The 22,389-nt window shown below is 42.0% G+C and overlaps 1 protein-coding gene across 6 annotated transcripts in view; it reads left to right on the top strand.

The window, feature by feature from the left end:
* The first annotated feature begins 204 nt into the window (after window positions 1–204).
* Window positions 205–22,389, top strand: part of CCDC171 (coiled-coil domain containing 171) — a 306,243-nt gene continuing 284,058 nt past the window's right edge. For 2 of the 6 annotated variants that reach the window (XM_032307229.1, XM_032307230.1), the window contains exons 1-2: window positions 699–1,004; window positions 10,756–10,908. In XM_032307229.1, coding sequence (XP_032163120.1) covers window positions 10,865–10,908 — 44 coding nt within the window. In that variant the 5' untranslated portion in view covers window positions 699–1,004; window positions 10,756–10,864. Of the gene's footprint in view, window positions 656–698; window positions 1,005–10,755; window positions 10,909–22,389 lie in introns of those variants that run through there. The other 4 variants (XM_032307225.1, XM_032307228.1, XM_032307226.1 and 1 more) reach the window with 3 other exon arrangements.

The following is a 22,389-nucleotide window of genomic DNA, read 5'->3' as shown; positions in this document are numbered from 1 at the left end:
AGGCGTGTGTGCGCGTGTGTACGCGCGCGTGCGCTCGGGGGCTTGGAGGAGGATAGGAAAGAGATGGGAGTCCATGCTAAGGCTCCAAGGGTTTTTTTTTTAAATTTTCCCGAGGTGCTTCGTTATGTCATATTTATAATGAAAGGCGCTGCAACAGTGTCAGCGCGTTGACCCGCGCTTTCTCCACACTGTTCACAACCCTAAGCTGGGATACAATGGGTATGGGGCGGGGGGGCGTCCTGCAGGCGAGAGCGGGCTGCACAGCGAGAAGCCGAGCCAGCAAAATTTACCCCCGGCCCTGCCACCGACCCACAGACCCCGCGGGGCTCCATTGGCAGTTTAACGCACAATCGGGGATCCAGCCTCTCAAGAGTTTTATTCAGTAGGCGTGGAGAAGGGGTTAGGGTTAAGAAATCTGCATTGTCTGGCGCCTTTGGGGATTCTGAGCCCGTGACCTGGAGACCTCACGCTGGGAACAGAACACTGGAGAGCGGGCCGGAGCGTTCTCGTGCGGCAGGGGCGCGTGCGCGGCGGGATCGCGCGTGGTCACGAGCGCGCCGCTCCTCAGCAACGGCGCATGCGCCTGCTCGCCTTCCCGCACGGCCGCGCAACTTCGCGGGCCCTCCTCTTCCAATCGGAGCGCCGGATTCTCGGAGTGCGTATCCTGGAGCTGCGGGCGGCGAGAGGCGGGAGGAAAGGGGCCGACTGGGGCGGGGCCGACTGGGGCGGGGCCGGGAAGCCTGTGAAAGTCTGTGAAAGTCTGTGAAGGTCTGCGAGCGAGGCCGAGCCTCCGGAAGTGGCCGTTGTAAACACTTCTCCCCCGGGTTTTTCCCCTTCTGTCTCCGTTTGCTATTCGTTCCCCCTCCCCGGGTCCTAGAGTCCGTCGGGTTCCGACAGTTTTTGCTCTGACCCCGGCGATCTGCCTAGGCGTCTTTCTACCATTGAGATTTGGAGCTGCCCCTGGGGTCTGGGGTGTGCGGTCTGGACCACGGGAGCCCCCTGAGGTAACCACGGGATGTGGGGGCTTCGAGGCGAACGATTTGGGCGGGGAGGTGTTGAGGAAGGTATGGGTGATAGCATTGAGAGTTATGGGGAACCCCGAGTTACTTCGTGGTTGTCCTGGCGCTGTTGGGGTCCTTTGTGGGGACACGCCTACACCTCGTTGGGCTGGGCCTCTCCGCCCACCTGGGGGAAGATACTGGAGCGTCCCAGCCGGAGACCGCTGCAGCAGCACCCAGAGGACTGAGTAGGGACCAGAGGACAGGACCCAGAGGGCCTGGACTTGGAACTTCTAAGGTTTACAACTCCGGACTGCCGGCTTTTCCCCTCCAAGAATCAGAAAACTCCTCGAGGACAAGGACCACGTCTTTTTCATCCTTAAAGGAAAACAAACAAACAAAAAAACCCCAGCCACACACTAGACACTCTTATCTATGTTTGATAAATGAAAGAATGAGTTGCTCTCTGAAGTTTCTACTGCTCATCCACCAGGACTCCTAGGAGACAGAAAATCCAGCTGTTTTTCCAAGGCTGTAAATTTTCTTCAGAAGTAGAGCCTCCTTTTGACTGTTCTTTACTCCGTCGTGATATTTATCCTAGGCAAATGCATATTTTTTCGTTTTAAGATGTCTAATGATTCTGTCTAGCTTACTTGAGCAGCAATTTCGGTTGGTGTCCAACGCTTTCAAATACAGAACACATGAGTGTTTTGTATACTTCGCATGATTTTGGAGAGAAGACCCTACCATTTCGTCATCTGTTTTATTGACCAGTTAGCGCCTAGTAACAACAAACAATGGTAGAGTGGAAACGAACAGTGGTTTCCCTTAAAATGAAGATGAAATAAATACAGTGCAACCTGCTAAGAGGAAAGAGGGGACTAATTTTAGTCTGGAGCTTGAAGTTTTTTTTTTTTTTTTTTAAAGATTTTGTTTATATGACAGACGGAGATCACAATTAGGCAGAGAGGCAGGCAGAGAGAAAGGAAGGGAAGCAGGCTCCCCGCTGAGCAGAGAGCCTGATGTGGGGCTGGATCCCAGGACCCTGAGATTATGACCTGAGCTGAAGGCAGAGGCTTTAACCCACTGAGCCACCCAAGTGCCCCATGGAGCTTAACGTTTTAATTGCTGGGTGACCTTAAGCAAATCACCTAAACTCTCGAGACACTAGATTCCTTATCTGTCAGATAAGGAGGATGAACTTGGTCTTTAAAGTCCTATTTAATTCCGAAATTCTTTGTCTCAGCCCCCTTGTCACAGCCTTTTTTTAAAGCTTTTATTTCTCTATTTGAGAGCGAGTATGAGCAGTGGGGAAGGGCAGAGGGAGAGAGAGAAAGAAAGAGAAGCAGACCCTCCCAGATAGCAAGGAGCCCTGTGTGGGGCTGGATCCCAGGACCTGGGGATCATGACCCCAGCTGAAAGCAGACACTTAACTGATGGAGACATCCAGGCGCCCTGTCATGGTCTTGTTTTGATGAAAGAACCAGACATCCTCTTTAAAGGTGAAATATGTAAGTCTGCAGATAAAGAGTCCCCCATCACAGATGTGGTTATTATTGAAGTTAGCACTGTGTTATGAAAGAGAATGGATTTAGGAAGTCAGCCAGATGTGAGTTTGAATTATAACCCTCCCACTGAACATCTTTTTTTTTTTTTTTAAGATTTTATTTATTTATTTGACAGAGATCACAAGTAGGCAGAGAGGCAGGCAGAGAGAGAGAGGATGAAGCAGGCTCCCCGCTGAGCTGAGAGCCCGATGTGGGGCTCAATTCCAGGACCCTGGAATCATGACCTGAGCTGAAGGCAGAGGCTTTAACCCACTGAGCCACCCAGGTGCGCCCCCCCCAACCTTTTTAAAAGATTTTTTTTATTTATTTGACAGAGGCGGTGAGAGAGGAAATATAAGCAGGGGGAGTGGAAGAGGGAGAAGCAGGCTTTTCACTGAGCAGGGAGCCAGGTGTGGGGCTCCATCCCAGGACCCTGGGTCATGACTCAAGCTGAAGGCAAACACTTAATGACAGCCACCCAGGTGCCCCTGAATATCTTTTTTTTTTTTTTTTTTTTTTTTAATTTTTTATTTTTTTGTTTTTTTTTTTTTTTTGAATATCTTTTTTTAAAGAATTTTATTTATTTATTTTAGAGGTGGGGTGGGGAGCAGAGGGGCAAGGGAGAAAATGTCAAGCAGACTGGGGTTGAGTGCTGAGTCCCCCGTTGGGGCTTAATCTCAAAACCCTGCGATCATGACCTGAGCTGAAACCACGAGTCAGTTGCTCAAGCAATTGAGCCACCCAGGCATCCCTCCCACTGAATGGCTTTATTTATTATAAGTAGTAGTACTGTAGTTTTATTATAGTTACTCATCCTTTCTAAGCATCAGTGTTCTCGTCCATAAAATATGTGTAATCATCCTATAGGGCTATTGGAAGTATTCAGGGAGATCAGTTACGGTTAGCCTAGTATCTGGCACATAGTAAGTGCTCAATAATAGTGGTTTCTATGTTTTTATCCCCAGACACACTAAGAGATGAGATCCCCAACCCCACCCGCACCCTTCCCTTTTCCCCTGATCTGTACAGACACACTGAGAGATGAATGCATTCTGTACGACCCACTGAAGGACTCAGCTGTGAGGTAGGAAACTTTGTACCAGCAGTGGCTCTGCAACCTAATGTAGAATGATCTTTCTGGCTGGTGCTTAACTCTTAGGATGTTTAGATCATTGATCCCTTGGCCTCGATCACCTATATTTACCTATTACCTATGTCTAAAAAACTTCTTATTGAAGAATGATATATATAACATCCCCTCATCTATTTTGGTAGGAATGGTGAGAGAAGTCCAACTCCATTTGATCGAGAGAAGATCCATCTATTAATAGAGTAACAAAAAAGCTGATCTAAACTTTGCCTTTATCCATCACTGCTACAGAATGGCCTAGATTGGGCCTGAGCCTGTGGAAGTGCCATTTGTATTGAGAATCCACTGGAGGTCTGAGTTATCTTTCATTAACAGGACTCTGCCTTGTAGTTAGTTGGGGGGTGGGGGTATGGGTAAGAATAAGCTGTGTTTGAGAAATCTGTGGTAGGGAGAAGTGCTTTTCTGATAAGCAAGGTCTCAGTGCTCTCTGGCTGGGGGTGAACCATGTCTTGACGACAAATAGCAAGACACAGCAGAACTGTGGAGTCTGCTAATTTGGGCTTGAATCCAGATTCTGTCACTTGCTAGAGCTGAGACTTTGGACAGGAGATTGAATGAATGTCTTTTTTTTTTTTTAAGTTTTATTTATTTGACAGAGATCACAATTAGGTGGAGAGGCAGGCAGAGAGAGAGAAAGGAGGAAGCAGGCTCCCCGCTGAGCAGAGAGCCCGATGCCGGGCTCTATCCCAGGACCCTGGGATCATGACCCGAGTGGAAGGCAGAGGCTTAACCCACTGAGCCACCCAGGCGCTCCTGAATGAATATCTTTAAGCCTCAGTTCCTTAGGTATAAAGTGGGAACATTAAAAAGTATCTTCTCCTTGAGGTTGGTGTAGAGTGCCAGTGTAGAGATATAGAAAGTTCTTAGCATACTGTCTGGAGAAGGGATGTTTGTCATGGTTGGCATGATGAGAGTAGGAGTGGCTTTGAGGTATTGGATAATTTCTTTATAGATAATGATGTATCGAATGTTTTCATGTGGAAAGTGTTATTTACAGAGTTAGCTACACGTTGGAGAACGGCTGATGTCGATTGTGTAGCATAAGGAATTTGTAATTACCATACAGATTAGCTAAAGTATTTATCTTGTGGAGTTTCATAGGGAAGTTTCAAGTAAGGCTTGGAACACATTATGTGAGGAACCTATAATTCTTTGACCCAGCTCCCTATATCACTGACATTTCTAGTACTGTACCTAGCTACTTTCCTCATCATTCATTACCTTTTCACTCTGGTGTATGAAAAGGGAGCTTTTACTATATCATCTCTGCCACGTTCAGTTGGTTAGAACTCAAGGTTTAAATTCAGCCACAGATCTGACTTCGGCTCTTCATTGATGTTGTCTTCCTAATACATGCAGAGGTAGGCCCTTGAACCCTAGTGTTATCAAGAGCTGATACCAGAGACAGAGAAGAAGAAAAAAAGATTTTGCTAACGGAGACTTTTTAGAAAGGATTTCTTTTTGGATAATGAATTTGAAAAATTGAGATATAACTCATCTATCAAAATTCATAGTATTAAAGCGTACAATTCATTGGTTTTTAGTATATTCAGCCTGTTCCATGGCAATCACCGCTATCCAATTCCAGAACATTTCCTTCCCTCCCAAAGAGAAATGTCATACCTTTTAGCAGTTAGATCCAATTCCCCCTCTCCTTACCCTCCAGCAACCACAAGTCTACTTTCTATGTGTTTCATCATTCTATACATTTCATATACATGGAGTCTACAATCTGTGGTCTTTTGTGTTTGGCTTCTTTCACTTAGCATATGTTTTCAAGGTTTACCTATGTGTCATGTATCATTACTTCATTCCTTTTAATGGTTGAGTAATATTTCATATTTTATTGACCCGTGGGTCCGTTAATAGACATTTGGGTGTTTTTTTACTCTTTGGCTATAATGACCAATGTCACTCAGACATTTGTGCACAAGTTTTTGTTGAAATCCAGTAATTACCTTAGAATGTGTCTGGTGTTCAGTATTCTCTGGTATACAGTTTGCTTTTCAAAATGTATGTTAAGGGGCACCTGGGTGGCTCAGTCATTAAGCGTCTGCCTTTGGCTCAGGTCATGATCCCAGGGTCCCTGCACTGGGCTCCCTGCTGGGCAGGAAGCCTGCCTCTCCCTCTCCCACTCCCCCTGCTTGTGTTCCCTCTCTCACTGTCTCTCTCTCTGTGTCAAATAAATAAATAAATGAAATCCTAGAGAAGAGTGTACATTAAAATCTTTTTATTACTTCAGGAAAGTTTTCCTGGATTATAGCTTTTAGTATTCTGTTTCCTTGCTTTTGCCTTCTTACTCGGGGACTCCTGCTATCTGCACAATGGTTATTCTTTGCCTGGATTCAGTATTTTGTCACTTTCTTTTGAATCCTTTTGATCTCTCCTTCATTTCTTTTCACTCAGAAAACTTTCCTTTTTTTATTTCCTGTGTCCTTTCAGGCATTTTCTGTCATGTGTATTTACTTTGTGTCCCCTCTTAGTCTTCATCACTGAAATTTTTTTCTTTCATTTCTAACTCTGATGGTTGTCACCTTCTTTCGGAGTTTTCCTAATTCTAATTCTTTTCTGTCTTGTACCATTTTGTTAGGGTCCTTTAGCTTATCTTGAAATAGAACGTTACAGGTTTCATCTGTTTTTTGGTCATGTCTTTCTGTCATGCTTTCATTTGTAGCATTCAATTCTGCTCCCTTTTTAACTGTGTTCACTTCATATGGGATTTGACCACATACTTTTCTGTTGCTTTTTTTTTTTAAGATTTTATTCATTTATTTGACAGAGAGATCACAAGTAGGCAGAGAGGCAGGCAGAGAGAGAGGGGGAAGCAGGCTCCCCGCTGAGCAGAGAGCCCTATGTGGGCCTTGATCCCAGGACCCTGAGATCATGATCTGAGCTGAAGGCAGAGGCTTAAGCCAGTGAGCCATCCAGACACCCTGTGGCTTATTTTTATGGAAGATTAATTTACTTGAACTTTGAGATTGGGGCACTCTGTCTTGTGGTGTTTTGTGAGTGTTAAAAACTGCGGTGGCTTGTTTTTGAGATTTCCTGGCTCTGTTTCCTCCTACAGTTTGGTTTGGGCCATTGCTTTGTCTTTATTTCCCTTATCCTGCTCGGTTTTGATTCCATTCTTTGTACTTTCTCTTTAGTGGGGGCCTCTGTCCAGGAAAGCGACCTTGGCAGGTCAGATCCGAGGGTTCATAAGCTGGACTGTACCAACCCTTTCAAGACTTTCTTACCGTATGCCTGTAGGGCATGCTGACTTGTGGAACGGGCAGACTTCTCCCAGATTCATCTGCTGTTCCCAGATTGGCTTGCAGTGCTCCCCACTGAATATCTGCTGGCTCTTTTTGGTGTTCTTTCAGATGTAGCCTTGTTATTTCTATACTCTGCTTTCTCCTCCTTACATGTGGCTCCCATATAGGTTTTGTGGCTGTTGGTGGTTTGCCCTTATTCATTTGTATTTTGTAGCTTTTTGTTGTAAACAGAAATGTAAATTAGATTTTCTAGTTTCTCTAATTACCTTAGATAGTTTTTACAATGTCCCTCATTTAAATTAATAAATTGTAGAATAATGACTTTATGAAAGACACATGTAGGCAGGGTTGATGTGAGAACTCATTTTTGTACCTTTCTTGTCTCTCAACTTCTTTTTCTTCTTAACCCCACAAGAGTATTTTAAAATTTCTTATCCATTTTAGTTTATTTTTTTGAAGTTTTATTTATATTTTAGTAATCGCTATATGCAATGTGGGGCTCAGACTCACGACCCTGAGATCAAGAGTCGCATCCTCTTCAGCCTGACCCAGCCAGACGCCTGTTTCCCCCCCACCCCGCCCCATATTAGTTTTCTATTGGTGTGGGACAAATTACCACAAATTAATGGCTTGAAACAGCACCCAAGTCAGGAATCTGGACACAGCTTAGGTGGATCCTCTGTTCAGAGTTTCACTGGGCTGCAGTCAGGGTGCTGGCTGGGCTGTGTTCTCATCTGGAGGTCTGACTGGAAAGAATCCACTTCGCAGCCTATTTCGATTGTTGGCAGAATTTGTGTCCTGTTGGCATCTGTGTGACTGAGACATCTAGCTATTTGCTGGCTGCGGGGTGGAGGCTGCCTGCTGTTTCAGTTTTGTAGCCCTCTCTGTAGGTGGTTCCCAGCATGGCATTTTGCTTCTTCATGCCCCGCAGGAGATTGTCATTTTGGTCTTTCAAGACAGAGTCTTACATAACATAATATAATCATGGGAGTGACATATCACCATCCCTTTGCCATATTCTGTTGGTCAGAAGCAAGTCACAGGTTCTGCCCACAGCAAAGGGGAGGCTATTATGCGAGAGAAAAATGCCAGTGGGGGCCAAGATTGTGGGGACCATCTGTCTACCACATTATCTGTGTCAGTGATCTGGAAATTGATGAAACTTGCTCCTCAGCCATAGAAGACACTTTTCTCTCTAGAAGACTATTGCCATTTGAAGATGTTAGCTACCAAAATGATAAAAAAAAAAGATTCTCTTCAGTTTAGCTTTATTGAAACAACTTTATTAAAATTTGGTTAACTACCTCTTCCCACACTTTTCTACCCCAAATAAAGCCAAAACAGAACACAACAGACATTATTAAAATCCTATCTATGTAAATTCTTTTCTTGTGGGTGAGAGATTCTGTTTGTGCCTATTATGACACATATGCATACCCGTGTGTGTTTAATCTTTTGCATAAAAGTAGAAACATTTTACAAACATGCTTTTTGAGCCCGGGACTCCATTCTAAGTTTTAATTCTTTAACTTCCATTCTGAAGACAGTTTTTCTGGAGTCTGATCTTTGGGAGTATGGTGGTAAAGTGAAAAGACTCTGGGATTCAGTATCAGAAGAGCTTGATTGAGTCTTTAGTATCCTCCATTTAGTAGCAGACTGGCCATAAGCAAGTCATTTAGCTTTTTTGAATCAGATGAGTTTCCTTAATTGCAATGAGGACAATAAACCTCAGGTAGGATCGTTTTTACATTGCAGTGTTGTAAGGATCAGGATTCACTATATTAGGTGCTCAATAAATCGACAGTGGTATGTTTGTCTACCACTGTTTCCAAACTTATTCTTTCAGGTCCCTAGAGAAATAGGATTTTTCCCTCTATCTTGGTAAAAACTCCATCTTCTTAGTTCTGGGGCAAAGTATTCTAGTATCTGCTAACTCACTGTTTCAAAGATCTGTTGGTGTCTGTAGAAATCATTACTCAGTTTGTAGTACCGTGGTCTTGTCTCCATCTTGGTTGGCTTGAGTCCCTTTTCTTTCAGTGACATCTTTGAGGGTTTATTAGGAGCAGGGAGAGAGAGTTAGCTTTTTTTTTTTTTTTTTTTTTTTTTTTGTCTTCTAGATATCCCTGTACACTGGTAATTCTACTAAATAATTCTTTTGATACATCTTTCACCTAGACCAAATCACCTTAAGTATTACTTACTCCCTTCCTTTTTCAGGGACTATAATATTTTCCTGGAGGTTTTCTATTTAGTAATAGAAACTTACAATGACTGAGCATTGTATAATGCTGTATATATTACTTAAATGTCAAATATATGAGATTGATGTAATTATCCCCTTATTATGGTTGAGGAAATCAGTGCAGAGAGTGTAAATGACTTGCCCATGACCACATACTTGGAAGATACTTAAAGGCATTCTAACTCAGATCCCTCTGAATCCAAAGCTTATGATCTTTCTTAGGCTATTGGAGTTCTGCTAGGAATACCAAGAGATGCTTGTGAGATCTTGATATTTGTGTCAGTCTGAACTTAATCCTTGTTATCTCTGTTTAAAATATTCACTCAGAGATTCCTTCATACCATATATACACACACACGTGTGTGTGTTTGTGTGTGTGTGTGTAAAAGCAACTTACTTTAAATGGTTAGCTTTGTATAATTTGGAGTACCTCCCATAGAAGAAAGTTCTAGACAGACCAATGTAAATGACAACTATTCTCCTCTTTCCATATTCCTTATTTCCTTATTCCTCCTTGATCATTAACTTAAGGACTTTGAAAATTACCATGAGATCATTTGTGGGAAGTACTTTGGTCTCATTGATTATAGCATTGCATTAAAAATATATCATTTATGAAAATGGCTTTAGGGACTTAAAAATGTCCCTGGATTTCATTTTCTTTCAAACTGCATTCTGTTCTCTAGAAATAGGCTCTACATTCCTTTTCTAGTTCAAGATTAATTTGTCACTATTTTATTAAGATCATTTTTTCTTGGGGCATGGGTGGCTCAGTTGGCTAAGCATCTGCCTTCAGGCTCGGGTCATGATCCTGGGGTCCTGGGATTGGGGCTCATGTGGGGCTCCCTCTTCAGTGGCGAGTCTGCCTCTCCCTCTGCCTCTGCCCCTCTCCTACCTTGTGCTCTCTTTCTGTTGAATAAATAAATGAATAAAATCTTGAAAAAAAGAAAAATTCTTCTCTTCATTTGAGAAATTAAAATATCTAATAGAATTTTGTTTGTATAAGAAGGAATATCTTTTTAACATTTTGTCATTTTTGCTTCTAATCTTTTTTTTAAAAGAAATCAGGGGTGTCTGCGTGTCTCAGCTAAGCAGCTGACTTTGGCCCAGTAGTGATTCCAGGGCCTGGGATCACACCCTGCATCAGGCTCCTTGCTCAGTAGACATCTGCTTCTCCCTCTCTCTCTTCTTGCTGCTCCCCCTGCTTGTGCTCTCTCTCTCTGTGTCAAATAAATAAAATCTTAAAAAAAAAAAAAAAGAAACAGTTTTTAAATGTTTTCATGTTTGTTATAAAATAATTTTAAAAATACAAGCAAGGTGGGTGTGGGTGTCTCAGTTGGTTTAGTGTCTGCCTTCCCCTCAGGTCCTGGGATCAAGCCTGGTGTCGGGCTCCCTGCTCAGTGGTGTGTCTGCTTCTCCTTCTCCTCCTTGCTTATGCTCTCTCTCAAATAAATAAAATTGAAAAAAAAATACAAGATGAATGAAAAGACAAAAATCACTCATAGTCTCAGGACTCTTATTATAACTCATACAACTCACTGTTACATTGTTTACTATTTAACAGACTTCAGCCCACCTAACCTGTAAGCTACAGACATCTGGAACAGGTGTAATCCTCAATAACGAAGCACACGACTCATAAACAGTGGGCTGAGAGTTGGAAGAGACTTACCATGAGTTTAAACGCTTCAAGTAATGCCCCCAGTGACGCCCAAGGGTAAGCCGCCAGTCCTTTCCTGTAGTCGGGGAGTGCTTTTGGGTTGCGGGTAGCCGGGAGTAGTCAGTGGTTGGGGGTGCTGATTGTAAGAATTCTCGGGGTGTGCTAAGGGAGGCCAAAGTTTCAGGTGCCTGGAGGAGCAGGCAGGATGCGTCACAGCAACAGGAACGGGAGGTAGGGACTGTATGCTGTGATGTGTGCTCCTTTGTTAACTCATCCCTGAAAGTCAGTGTATGTACTTTCTCCTGCCCTTAGAGAACCGCTAATTCTTCTCTCCTTTTCCAGTCTTTTCTCCTTCTCATGGTTTTGCTTATTCCCAGTTCTGTGTGGCCATTACTCTGGCCTGCCCTAATCTCTGTGACTCCAGTTGTTCTAACTTCGTGCCCCAACGGTAGTTCATGGCTTCTCTTGAGGCTTTCTTTGGGTTTTAGCTCCCGTTCCACTGCTCTTGAACTTGGAGTTTATGTTCCAAGAATTGCCACTGTTCCTCTTTTTTGTACCCTTGATGTCTGCCTTTGGGTGAGGTGCCTGCTTTGGGTTGATTCACCTCTGATGTGAAAAATAGAAAACTCTGAGTCTAGAATGTAAAACTGAGCCAATTCAGAGAGTGTAGTCCAAAGTGTTTTGGTTTACAAAGAACTAAATACAGAAGTTGAAAGTGTTTAGAAACTTTTATAATCATGTAGCGGAGTAATTTTCTGTTTGTTAAATCTAGTAATAAAACACTTGGGGTTGCATTTTATCTCTTTTTAAAATTTCTTTTCGAAACAATTTCTTGTTCACTGTGGGAAACAGCATGGAGTTTCCTCAAAAAGTTGAAAATAGAGCTACTCTACGACCCAGTAATGGCACTACTGGGTATTTACCCCAAAGATACTAATGTAGTGATCCAAAGGAGCACTTGCACCCCAATGTTTATAACAGCAATGTCCACAATAGCCAGACTATGGAAAGAGCCCAGATGTCCTTCCACAGATGAACGATAAAGAAGATGTGGTATATACACACAATGGAATACCATGTAGCCATCAAAAAAGCTGAAATCTTGCCACTCGCAATGGGGTCGATGGATGGAACTAGAGGGGATTATGCTAAGTGAAATAAATCAATCAGAGAAAGACAATTATCATATGATCTCACTGATATGAGGAATTTGGGAAACAAGACAGAGGAACAGAGGATCATAGGGGAAGGGAGAGAAAAATGAAACAAGATGAAACCAGAGAGGGAGACAAACCATAAGGGACTCTTAATCTCAGGAAACAAACTGAGGGTTGCCAGAGGGGAGGGGTGGAAGGGATGAGGTGGCTGGGGGGTGGGCATTGGGTATGTGCTGTGATGTGATGAGTGCTGTGAATTATGTAAGACTGATGAATCACAGAAACCCTGAAACAAATAATACATTGTATGTTAATAAAAAAATTTCTTGTTTAGTCATTTTAAAGATAGTTATTTTAGTCATTTTAAATATATTTTACAAAAGCACCATTTGTTGGGGAGAAGAGTCCTTTCTCCTACTTAGTTTGAGAAGAACTGATCTGGACTGCCTTTTCAGCAAGGATGTGTGGGTGGGGCAAGGACCATGACTAACATGTACTTCACCTATAAATAGGATTTGCCACAGAAACATTTTCCACCTATCTTTAGAAGCTACCTTCAATCCTTTCTGGAGCAAGGTATGAAATACGTGAATAAAATATAAACTTTTAACTTCAGTAAAAACGTTTTCACTTTTGGAGGGAATATCTTGCCATACTAGTATCTCTCATTTTTTTTTTTTTAAAGATTTTATATATTTATTTGTCAGGGAGAGCGAGAGCACACACAAGCAGGGGGGAGCAGCAAGCAGAGGGAGAAGCAAGCTCCCTGTTGAGCAAGGAACCTGATGCAGGACTCGATCCCAGGACCCCAGGATCACGTCTGTCCTGATTTTTAATGACTAAATTGCTCTTTAGAATTTTAGAATCTGGGGGCGCCTGGGTGGCTCAGTGGGTTAAGCTGCTGCCTTCGGCTCAGGTCATGATCTCAGGGTCCTGGGATCGAGTCCCGCGTCGGGCTTTCTGCTCAGCAGGGAGCCTGCTTCCTCCTCTCTCTCTCTCTGCCTGCCTCTCTGCCTACTTGTGATCTCTCTCTGTCAAAAAAAAAAAAATCAATAGAATTTTAGAATCTGGTAAATGAAGTTAAACTTTGCTATTTACCAATAATTTACTGTCTGTAGATTTGCCTTTTCTGAACAACTCATATGCATGGAATCATACAGTATGAGGTCTTTTGTGTCTGGCTTCTTTCACTAGGCATGTGCTGCAGGTTTATCATGTTGTTAATAGGTATCAGTACTGTTTCTTTTTTATTGCAGGGTAGTATTCTGTTGTATGGCTGTAGCACCTTCTGGTTACCCACTCATCAGCTCATGGCCATTTAGGTGGTTTCCAGTTTTTGGCTGTTATAAATAATGCTGCTCTGAGCATTTATGTACGAGCCTTTGTGTGCAGAAGGTTTCATTTCTCTTGGGTAGATTCTTGCATTACTTCATTGTACAGAAAATTTATGTTACTTTTTTTTTTTTTTTAAGAAACTTCTAGGTTGGGACACCTGGGTGGCTCAGATGGTTAAGCGTCTGCCTTTGGCTCAGGTCATGATCCCGGGCCCCTGGAATCAAGTTCCACATTGGACTCCCAGCTCAGCGGGGAGCCTGCTTCTCCCTCTGCCTCTCTCTTTGCCTCTTATGAATAAAGAAATTAAAAAAAATCTTAAACAAACAAAAAAAGGATGGGGTGCCTGGATGGCTCAGTGGGTTAGGCTTCTGCTTTCAGCTCCCCCCACCGCCTGCCTGCCTCTCTGCCTACTTGTGATCTCTCTCTCTCTGTCAAATAAATAAGTAAGATCTTAAAAAAAAAAAAAAAAGAGAAAAAAGAAAAAAGAAACTCTTGGTTGTATTCTAAAGTGGCTGGACCATTTTACATTCCCACTAGCAATATACAAGGACTTTAGTTTCTCCACATCCTTGCCAACACTTGTTATTTTCTGATCTTTTTAAAAAGATTCTTTTAATTCCAGTGTAATTAACATAATGTACCATATTAGTTTCAGATATACAATCTAGTGATTGAATTTTTTTTATTGACTTTTATTATAGCCATTCTAGTGAGTATGAAGCGGTATGTTGTAATTTTAATTTGTATTTTTTTTTGAATTTTTTATTTTTTATAAACATATATTTTTATCCCCAGGGGTACAGGTCTGTGAATCGCCAGGTATACACACTTCACAGCACTCACCAAAGCACATACCCTCCCCAATGTCCATAACCACACCCCCCTTCTCCCAACCTCTCTCCCCCCCAGCAACCCTCAGTTTGTTTTGTGAGATTAAGAGTCACTTATGGTTTGTCTCCCTCCCAATCCCATCTTGTTTCATTGATTCTTCTCCTACCCACTTAAGCCCCCATGTTGCATCACCACTTCCTCATATCAGGGAGATCATATGATAGTTGTCTTTCTCTGCTTGACTTATTTCGCTAAGCATGATACACTCTAGTTCCATCCATGTTGTCGCAAATAGCAAGATTTCATTTCTTTTGATGGCTGTGTAGTATTCCATTGTGTGTATATACCACATCTTCTTTATCCATTCATCTGTTGATGGACATCTAGGTTGGTTCTTTCCATAGTTTGGCTATTGTGGACATTGCTGCTATAAACATTCGGGTGCACCTGCCCCTTTGGATCACTACTTTTGTATCTTTAGGGTAAATACCCAGTAGTGCAATTGCTGGGTCATAGGGCAGTTCTATTTTCAACATTTTGAGGAACCTCCATGCTGCTTTCCAGAGTGGTTGCACCAGCTTGCATTCCCACCAACAGTGTAGGAGGGTTCCCTTTCTCCGCATCCTCGCCAGCATCTGTTTCCTGACTTGTTGATTTTAGCCATTCTGACTGGTGTAAGGTGATACATCATTGTGGTTTTGATTTGTATTTCCCTGATGCCGAGTGATATGGAGCAGTTTTTCATGTGTCTGTTGGCCATCTGGATGTCTTCTTTGCAGAAATGTCTGTTCATGTCCTCTTCCCATTTCTTGATTGGATTATTTGTTCGTTGGGTGTTGAGTTTGCTAAGTTCTTTATAGATTTTGGACACTAGTCCTTTATCTGATATGTCGTTTGCAAATATCTTCTCCCATTCTGTCAGTTGTCTTTTGATTTTGTTAACTGTTTCCTTTGCTGTGCAAAAGCTTTTGATCTTGATGAAATCCCAATAGTTCATTTTTGCCCTTGCTTCCCTTGCCTTTGGCGATGTTCCTAGGAAGATGTTGCTGCGGCTGAGGTCGAAGAGGTTGCTGCCTGTGTTCTCCTCAAGGATTTTGATGGATTCCTTTCTCACATTTAGGTCCTTCATCCATTTTGAGTCTATTTTTATGTGTGGTGTACGGAAATGGTCCAATTTCATTTTTCTGCATGTGGCTGTCCAATTTTCCCAACACCATTTATTGAAGAGGCTGTCTTTTTTCCACTGGACATTCTTTCCTGCTTTGTCGAAGATTAGTTGACCATAGAGTTGAGGGTCTATTTCTGGGCTCTCTATTCTGTTCCATTGATCTATGTGTCTGTTTTTGTGCCAGTACCATGCTGTCTTGATGATGACAGCTTTGTAATAGAGCTTGAAATCCGGAATTATGATGCCACCAACTTTGGCTTTCTTTTTCAATATCTCTTTGGCTATTCGAGGTCTTTTCTGGTTCCATATAAATTTTAGAATTATTTGTTCCATTTCTTTGAAAAAGATGGATGGTACTTTGATAGGAATTGCATTAAATGTGTAGATTGCTTTAGGTAGCATAGACATTTTCACAATATTTATTCTTCCAATCCAGGAGCATGGAACATTTTTTCATTTCTTTGTGTCTTCCTCAATTTCTTTCATGAGTACTTTATAGTTTTCTGAGTATAGATTCTGTGCCTCTTTAGTTAGGTTTATTCCTAGGTATCTTATGGTTTGGGGTGCAATTGTAAATGGGATTGATTCCTTAATTTCTCTTTCTTCTGTCTTGTTGTTGGTGTAGAGTAATGCAACTGATTTCTGTGCATTGATTTTATATCCTGACACTTTACTGAATTCCTGTACAAGTTCTAGCAGTTTTGGAGTGGAGTCTCTTGGGTTTTCCACATATAGTATCATATCATCTGCGAAGAGTGATAATTTGACTTCTTCTTTGCCGATTTGGATGCCTTTAATTTCCTTTTGTTGTCTGATTGCTGAGGCTAGGACTTCTAGTACCATGTTGAATAGCAGTGGTGATAATGGAAATCCCTGCCGTGTTCCTGACCTTAGTGGAAAAGCTTTCAGTTTTTCTCCATTGAGAATGATATTTGCGGTGGGTTTTTCATAGATGGCTTTGATGATATTGAGGTATGAACCCTCTATCCCTATACTTTGAAGAGTTTTGATCAGGAAGGGATGCTGTACTTTGTCAAATGCTTTTTCAGCATCTATTGAGAGTATCATATGGTTCTTGTTCTTTCTTTTATTGATGTGTTGTATCACATTGACTGATTTGCGGATGTGAACCAACCTTGCAGCCCTGGAATAAATCCCACTTGGTCGTGGTGAATAATCCTTTTAATATACTGTTGAATCCTAGTGGCTAGTATTTTGGTGAGAATTTTTGCATCTGTGTTCATCAAGGATATTGGTCTATAGCTCTCTTTTTTGATGGGATCCTTGTCTGGTTTTGGGATCAAGGTGATGCTGGCCTCATAAAATGAGTTTGGAAGTTTTCCTTCCATTTCTATTTTTTGGAACAGGAGTTTCAGGAGAATAGGAATTAGTTCTTCTTTAAATGTTTGGTAGAATTCCCCCGGGAAGCTGTCTGGCCCTGGGCTTTTGTTTGTTTGGAGATTTTTTTTTTTTTAAAGATTTTGTTTATTTATTTATTTGACAGACAGAGATCACAAGTAGGCAGAGAGGAAGGCAGAGAGAGAGAGAGGAGGAAGCAGGCTCTCTGCCGAGCAGAGAGCCCGATGCGGGGCTCGATCCCAGGACTCTGGGATCATGACCTGAGCCGAAGGCAGCGGCTTAACCCACTGAGCCACCCAGGCGCCCCTGTTTGGAGATTTTTAATGACTGTTTCAATCTCCTTATTGGTTATGGGTCTGTTCAGGCTTTCTATTTCTTCCTGGTTCAGTTGTGGTAGTTTATATGTTTCTAGGAATGCATCCATTTCTTCCAGATTGTCAAATTTGTTGGCGTAGAGTTGCTCATAGTATGTTCTTATAATAGTTTGTATTTCTTTGGTGTTAGTTGTGATCTCTCCTTTTTCATTCATGATTTTATTTATTTGGGTCCTTTCTCTTTTCTTTTTGATAAGTCTGGCCAGGGGTTTATCAATTTTATTAATTCTTTCAAAGAACCAGCTCCTAGTTTCGTTGATTTGCTCTATTGTTTTTTTGGTTTCTATTTCATTGATTTCTGCTCTGATCTTTATGATTTCTCTTCTGCTGGGCTTAGGGTTTCTTTCTTGTTCTTTCTCCAGCTCCTTTAGGTGTAGGGTTAGGTTATGTACCTGAGATCTTTCTTGTTTCTTGAGAAAGGCTTGTACCGCTATATATTTTCCTCTCAGGACTGCCTTTGTTGTGTCCCACAGATTTTGAACCGTTGTATTTTCATTATCATTTGTTTCCATGATTTTTTTAAATTCTTCTTTAATTTCCTGGTTGACCCATTCATTCTTTAGAAGGATGCTGTTTAGTCTGCATGTATTTGGGTTCTTTCCAAACTTCTTCTTGTGGTGAGTTCTAGCTTCAGAGCATTGTGGTCTGAAAATATGCAGGGAATGATCCCAATCTTTTGATACCGGTTGAGTCCTGATTTAGGACCGAGGATGTGATCTATTGTGGAGAATGTTCCATGTGCACTAGAGAAGAATGTGTATTCTGTTGCTTTGGGATGGAATGTTCTGAATATATCTGTGATGTCCATCTGGTCCAGTGTGTCATTTAAGGCCTTTATTTCCTTGCTGATCTTTTGCTTGGATGATCTGTCCATTTCAGTGAGGGGAGTGTTAAAGTCCCCTACTATTATTGTATTATTGTTGATGTGTTTCTTTGATTTTGTTATTAATTGGTTTATATAGTTGGCTGCTCCCACGTTGGGGGCATAGATATTTAAAATTGTTAGAGCTTCTTGTTGGACAGACCCTTTGAGTATGATATAGTGTCCTTCCTCATCTCTTATTACAGTCTTTGGCTTAAAATCTAATTGATCTGATATAAGGATTCCACTCCTGCTTTCTTCTGATGTCCATTAGCATGGTAAATTCTTTTCCACCCCCTCACTTTAAATCTGGAGGTGTCTTGGGGCTTAAAATGAGTTTCTTGGAGGCAACATATAGATGGGTTTTTTTTTTTTTTTTAAAGATTTTATTTATTTATCAGAGAGAGAAGGGGAGAGCACAAGCACAGGCAGACAGAATGGCAGGCAGAGGCAGAGGGAGAAGCAGGCTCCCTGCTGAGCAAGGAGCCCGATGCGGGACTCGATCCCAGGACGCTGGGATCATGACCTCAGCCGAAGGCAGCTGCTTAACCAACAGAGCCACCCAGGCGTCCCAATGGGTTTTGTTTTTTTATCCATTCTGATACCCTGTGTCTTTTGATTGGGGCATTTAGCCCATTAACATTCAGGGTAACTATTGAGAGATATGAATTTAGTGCCATTGTATTGCCTGTAAGGTGACTGTTACTGTATATGGTCTCTGTTCCTTACTGATCTACCACTTATAGGCTCTCTCTTTGCTTAGAGGACCCCTTTCAATATTTCCTGTAGAGCTGGTTTGGTGTTTGCAAATTCTTTCAGTTTTTGTTTGTCCTGGAAGCTTTTAATCTCTCCTTCTATTTTCAATGATAGCCTAGCTGGATATAGTATTCTTGGCTGCATGTTTTTCTCGTTTAGTGCTTTGAAAATATCATGCCAGCTCTTCCTGGCCTGCCAGGTCTCTGTGGATAAGTCAGCTGCCAATCTAATATTTTTGCCATTGTATGTTACAGACTTCTTTTCCCAGGCTGCTTTCAGGATTTTCTCTTTGTCACTAAGACTTGTAAATTTTACTATTAGGTGAGGGGTTGTGGGCCTATTCTTATTGATCTTGAGGGGTGTTCTCTGAACCTCCTGAATTTTGATGCTCGTTCCCTTTGCCATATTGGGGAAATTCTCCCCAATAATTCTCTCCAGTATACCTTCTGCTTCCCTCTCTCTTTCTTCTTCTTCTGGAATCCCAGTTATTCTAATGTTGTTTCGTCTTATGGTGTCACTTATCTCTCGAATTCTCCCCTCGTGGTCCAGTAGGTGTTTGTCCCTCTTTTGCTCAGCTTCTTTATTCTCTGTCATTTGGTCTTCTATATCACTAATTCTTTCTTCTGCCTCATTTATCCTAGCAGTGAAAGCCTCCATTTTTGATTGCACCTCATTTATAACTTTTTTGATTTCAACTTGGTTAGATTTTAGTTCTTTTAATTTCTCCAGAAAGGGCTTTTATATCTCCCGAAAGGGTTTCTCTAATATCTTCCATGCCTTTTTCGAGCCCGGCTAGAACCTTGAGAATTGTCATTCTGAACTCTAGATCTGACATATTACCAATGTCTGTGTTGATTAGGTCCCTAGCCTTCGGTACTGCCTTTTGTTCTTTTTTTTGTGTTGAATTTTCCCGCCTTGTTATTTTGTCCAGCTAAGAGTATATGAAGGAGCAAGTAAAATACTAAAAGGGTGGCAACAACCCCAGGAAAATATGCTTTAACCAAATCAGAAGAGATCCCAAATCGTGAGGGGGAAGAAAGGGGATAAAAAGAGGTTCAAAAAGAAGAAAGAAAAAAAAAGAAAAGAAAAGAATTAAAAAAAAGAAAACAAATAAAGAAAAATATAAAATATATATATATATATTAGATAAACTAGTTAAAAAACGTTAAAAAAGAAAAGGGTAAAAGTTAAAAAAAATTTTAGCAAAAGAAGTGAAAAAAAAAATAAAAAAGAAAAAAATTAAATTAACTGCAAGGCTAAAAAAATCACAGGGAGAAAGCCATGAGTTCCGAGCTTTGCTTTTTCCTCCTCTGGAATTCTGCTGCTCTCCTTGGTATTGAAACTGCACTCCTTGGTAGGTGAACTTGGTCTTGGCTGGATTTCTTGTTGATCTTCTGGGGGAGGGGCCTGGTGTAGTGATTCTCAAGTGTCTTTGCCCCAGCGGAATTGCACCGCCCTTACCAGAAGCCGGCCTGAGTAATCCGCTCGGGTTTGCTTTCAGGAGCTTTTGTTCCCTGAGCACTTTCTGTAGATTTCCGGAGGACGGGAATACAAATGGCGGCCTCCTGGTCTCCGGCCCGGAGGAGCCGAGAGCCCGGGGCCCCACTCCTCAATGCGCCCTCAGAGAACAGCGCCCAGTTACTCCCGTCTGCCTGACCTCCGTCCGTGCTCCGAGCTCACCGAGCCTGCCACCGTTTCAAGGTAACCCCGAGCTGTGAGCTTACTGTCGGCTCTGTCTCTGTAGCCAGCTTTCCCGTTCCAATACCCGCAAGCTCTGCAACACCCAGACACCCCCAATCCTTCTGTGACCCTGTGGGACCTGAGGCCACGCTGACCCCATGTGGGCTTCGCCCCGGTTTAGCCTCTGGAGCGATGACCCTCAGCGGAACAGACTTTTTTTTTTTTTTTTTTAAAGATTTTATTTATTCATTTGAGAGAGAGACAGTGGGAGAGAACATGAGCGAGGAGAAGGTCAGAGAGAGAAGCAGACTCCCCGTGGAGCTGGGAGCCCGATGCGGGACTCGATCCCGGGACTCCGGGACCATGACCCGAGCCGAAGGCAGTCGTCCAACCAACTGAGCCACCCAGGCGTCCCGGAACAGACTTTTAAAAGTCCTAATTTTGTGCTCCGTTGCTCTGCCGCTTGCCGGGAGCCGGCCCCTCCCCCCAGGGTCTATCTTCCCGTCGCTTTGGATTCACTTCTCCGCTGGTCCTACCTTTCAGAAAGTGGTTGTTTTTCTGTTTCCAGAATTGCTGTTCTTCTTCTCTTTGATCTGCCGATGGATTTGCAGGTGTTTGCAATCTTTAGATAAGCTATCTAGCTGATCTCCTGCTAGCTGAAGTAGTCTCAGCCTGCTACTTCTCCGCCATCTTGACTCCTCCCCCCTAGTTTGTATATTTTTAATGAGTAATGATGTTGAACATCTTCGTATGTGATTTTTTGGCCATTTGTATATCTTCATTGGTGAAAAGCCTATTCAGATCTTTTGCTCATTTTTAAATTAGTTGTCTTTTTGCTATTGAGCTTTAAGCATTTTTTAAAAATATATTTTGGATACAAGTTTTTTGTCTTTTATCAGATATATAATTGCATATATATTATCTCCCATTTATTGGCTTGTCTTCATTTTTGTAATAATGTCTTTAGAAGTGCAAATACTTTAAATTTTAATAAAGTCCCATTTTTTTCTTTTTTCTGTGTTTCTTTTAAGTAGATTCCATGCCCAATATGGGCCTTGAACTCATGACCCTGAGATCAAGAGTCACATATTGTGATGACTGAGCCAGCCAGGTGCCCTTCCAATTCTTTTCCTTTATGGATTGTGCTTTTAGTTTTGTATCTATGAAATCTTTGCCTAAATTTAGGTCATGAAGATTTTTCTCCTATGTTTTCTTCTAGAAGTTTTATAATTTCAGTTTTTACATTTAGGTCTATGCTTCATTGAACTATTTTTTTTTTTTTTTAAGAGAGCAAGCATACATGTAGGGGGTTGGGGGAGGGACAGATGGAGAGGGATAGAGAATCTTTTTGTTTTAAAGATTTATTTATTTTCGGGGAGCCTGGTTGGCTCAGTTGGTTAAGTGTCTGCCTTTGGCTCAGGTTGTGATCCCAGAGTTCTGGGATCGAGCTCTTCTTCATCTGGCTCCCTGCTCAGCAGGGAGTCTGCTTGTTCTCTGCCATTGCCCATGCCCCCTGCGTATGCCCCCTGCGTTCTCTCTCTCTCTCTCTCTCAAATAAATAAATAAATAAATAAACTCTTTAAAAAATTATTTATTTCAGTGAGGGAGTTTATCTCTAAGTGAGCATGGGGGGGGTGGAGAGGAAAGCGACAGAGGGGGAGAACCTAAGCATGACCCTGAGATCATGACCTGAGCCGAAATCAAGAGTCCAACACTTAACTGACTGAGCCACGTAGGTGCTCCTTAAGTTACTTTTTATGTATGGTGTGAGGTGAGGGTCTAAATTAATGTTTTTATCCAGTTGTTATCAGCACCATTTGTTGATAAGACTGTTTTTTACCCACTGAATTGTCTTGACACCTCTGTTGAAAATTAATGGACCAAATGTATATAAGTTTATTTCTAGAGTCTCAAGTATGGTACAATGAGCTACATGTCTCCTTTTTTTTTTTTAATATTTTATTTATTTATTTGACAGATAGAGATCACAAGTAGGCAGAGAGGCAGGCAGAGGGG

The sequence above is a fragment of the Mustela erminea genome, chromosome 12, assembly GCF_009829155.1.
Source record: "Mustela erminea isolate mMusErm1 chromosome 12, mMusErm1.Pri, whole genome shotgun sequence".
NCBI classification, from domain to species: Eukaryota; Metazoa; Chordata; class Mammalia; order Carnivora; family Mustelidae; genus Mustela; species Mustela erminea.
Note: the sequence above shows the minus strand (reverse complement) of the source record. Positions and strands in the feature narration are given on the sequence as shown.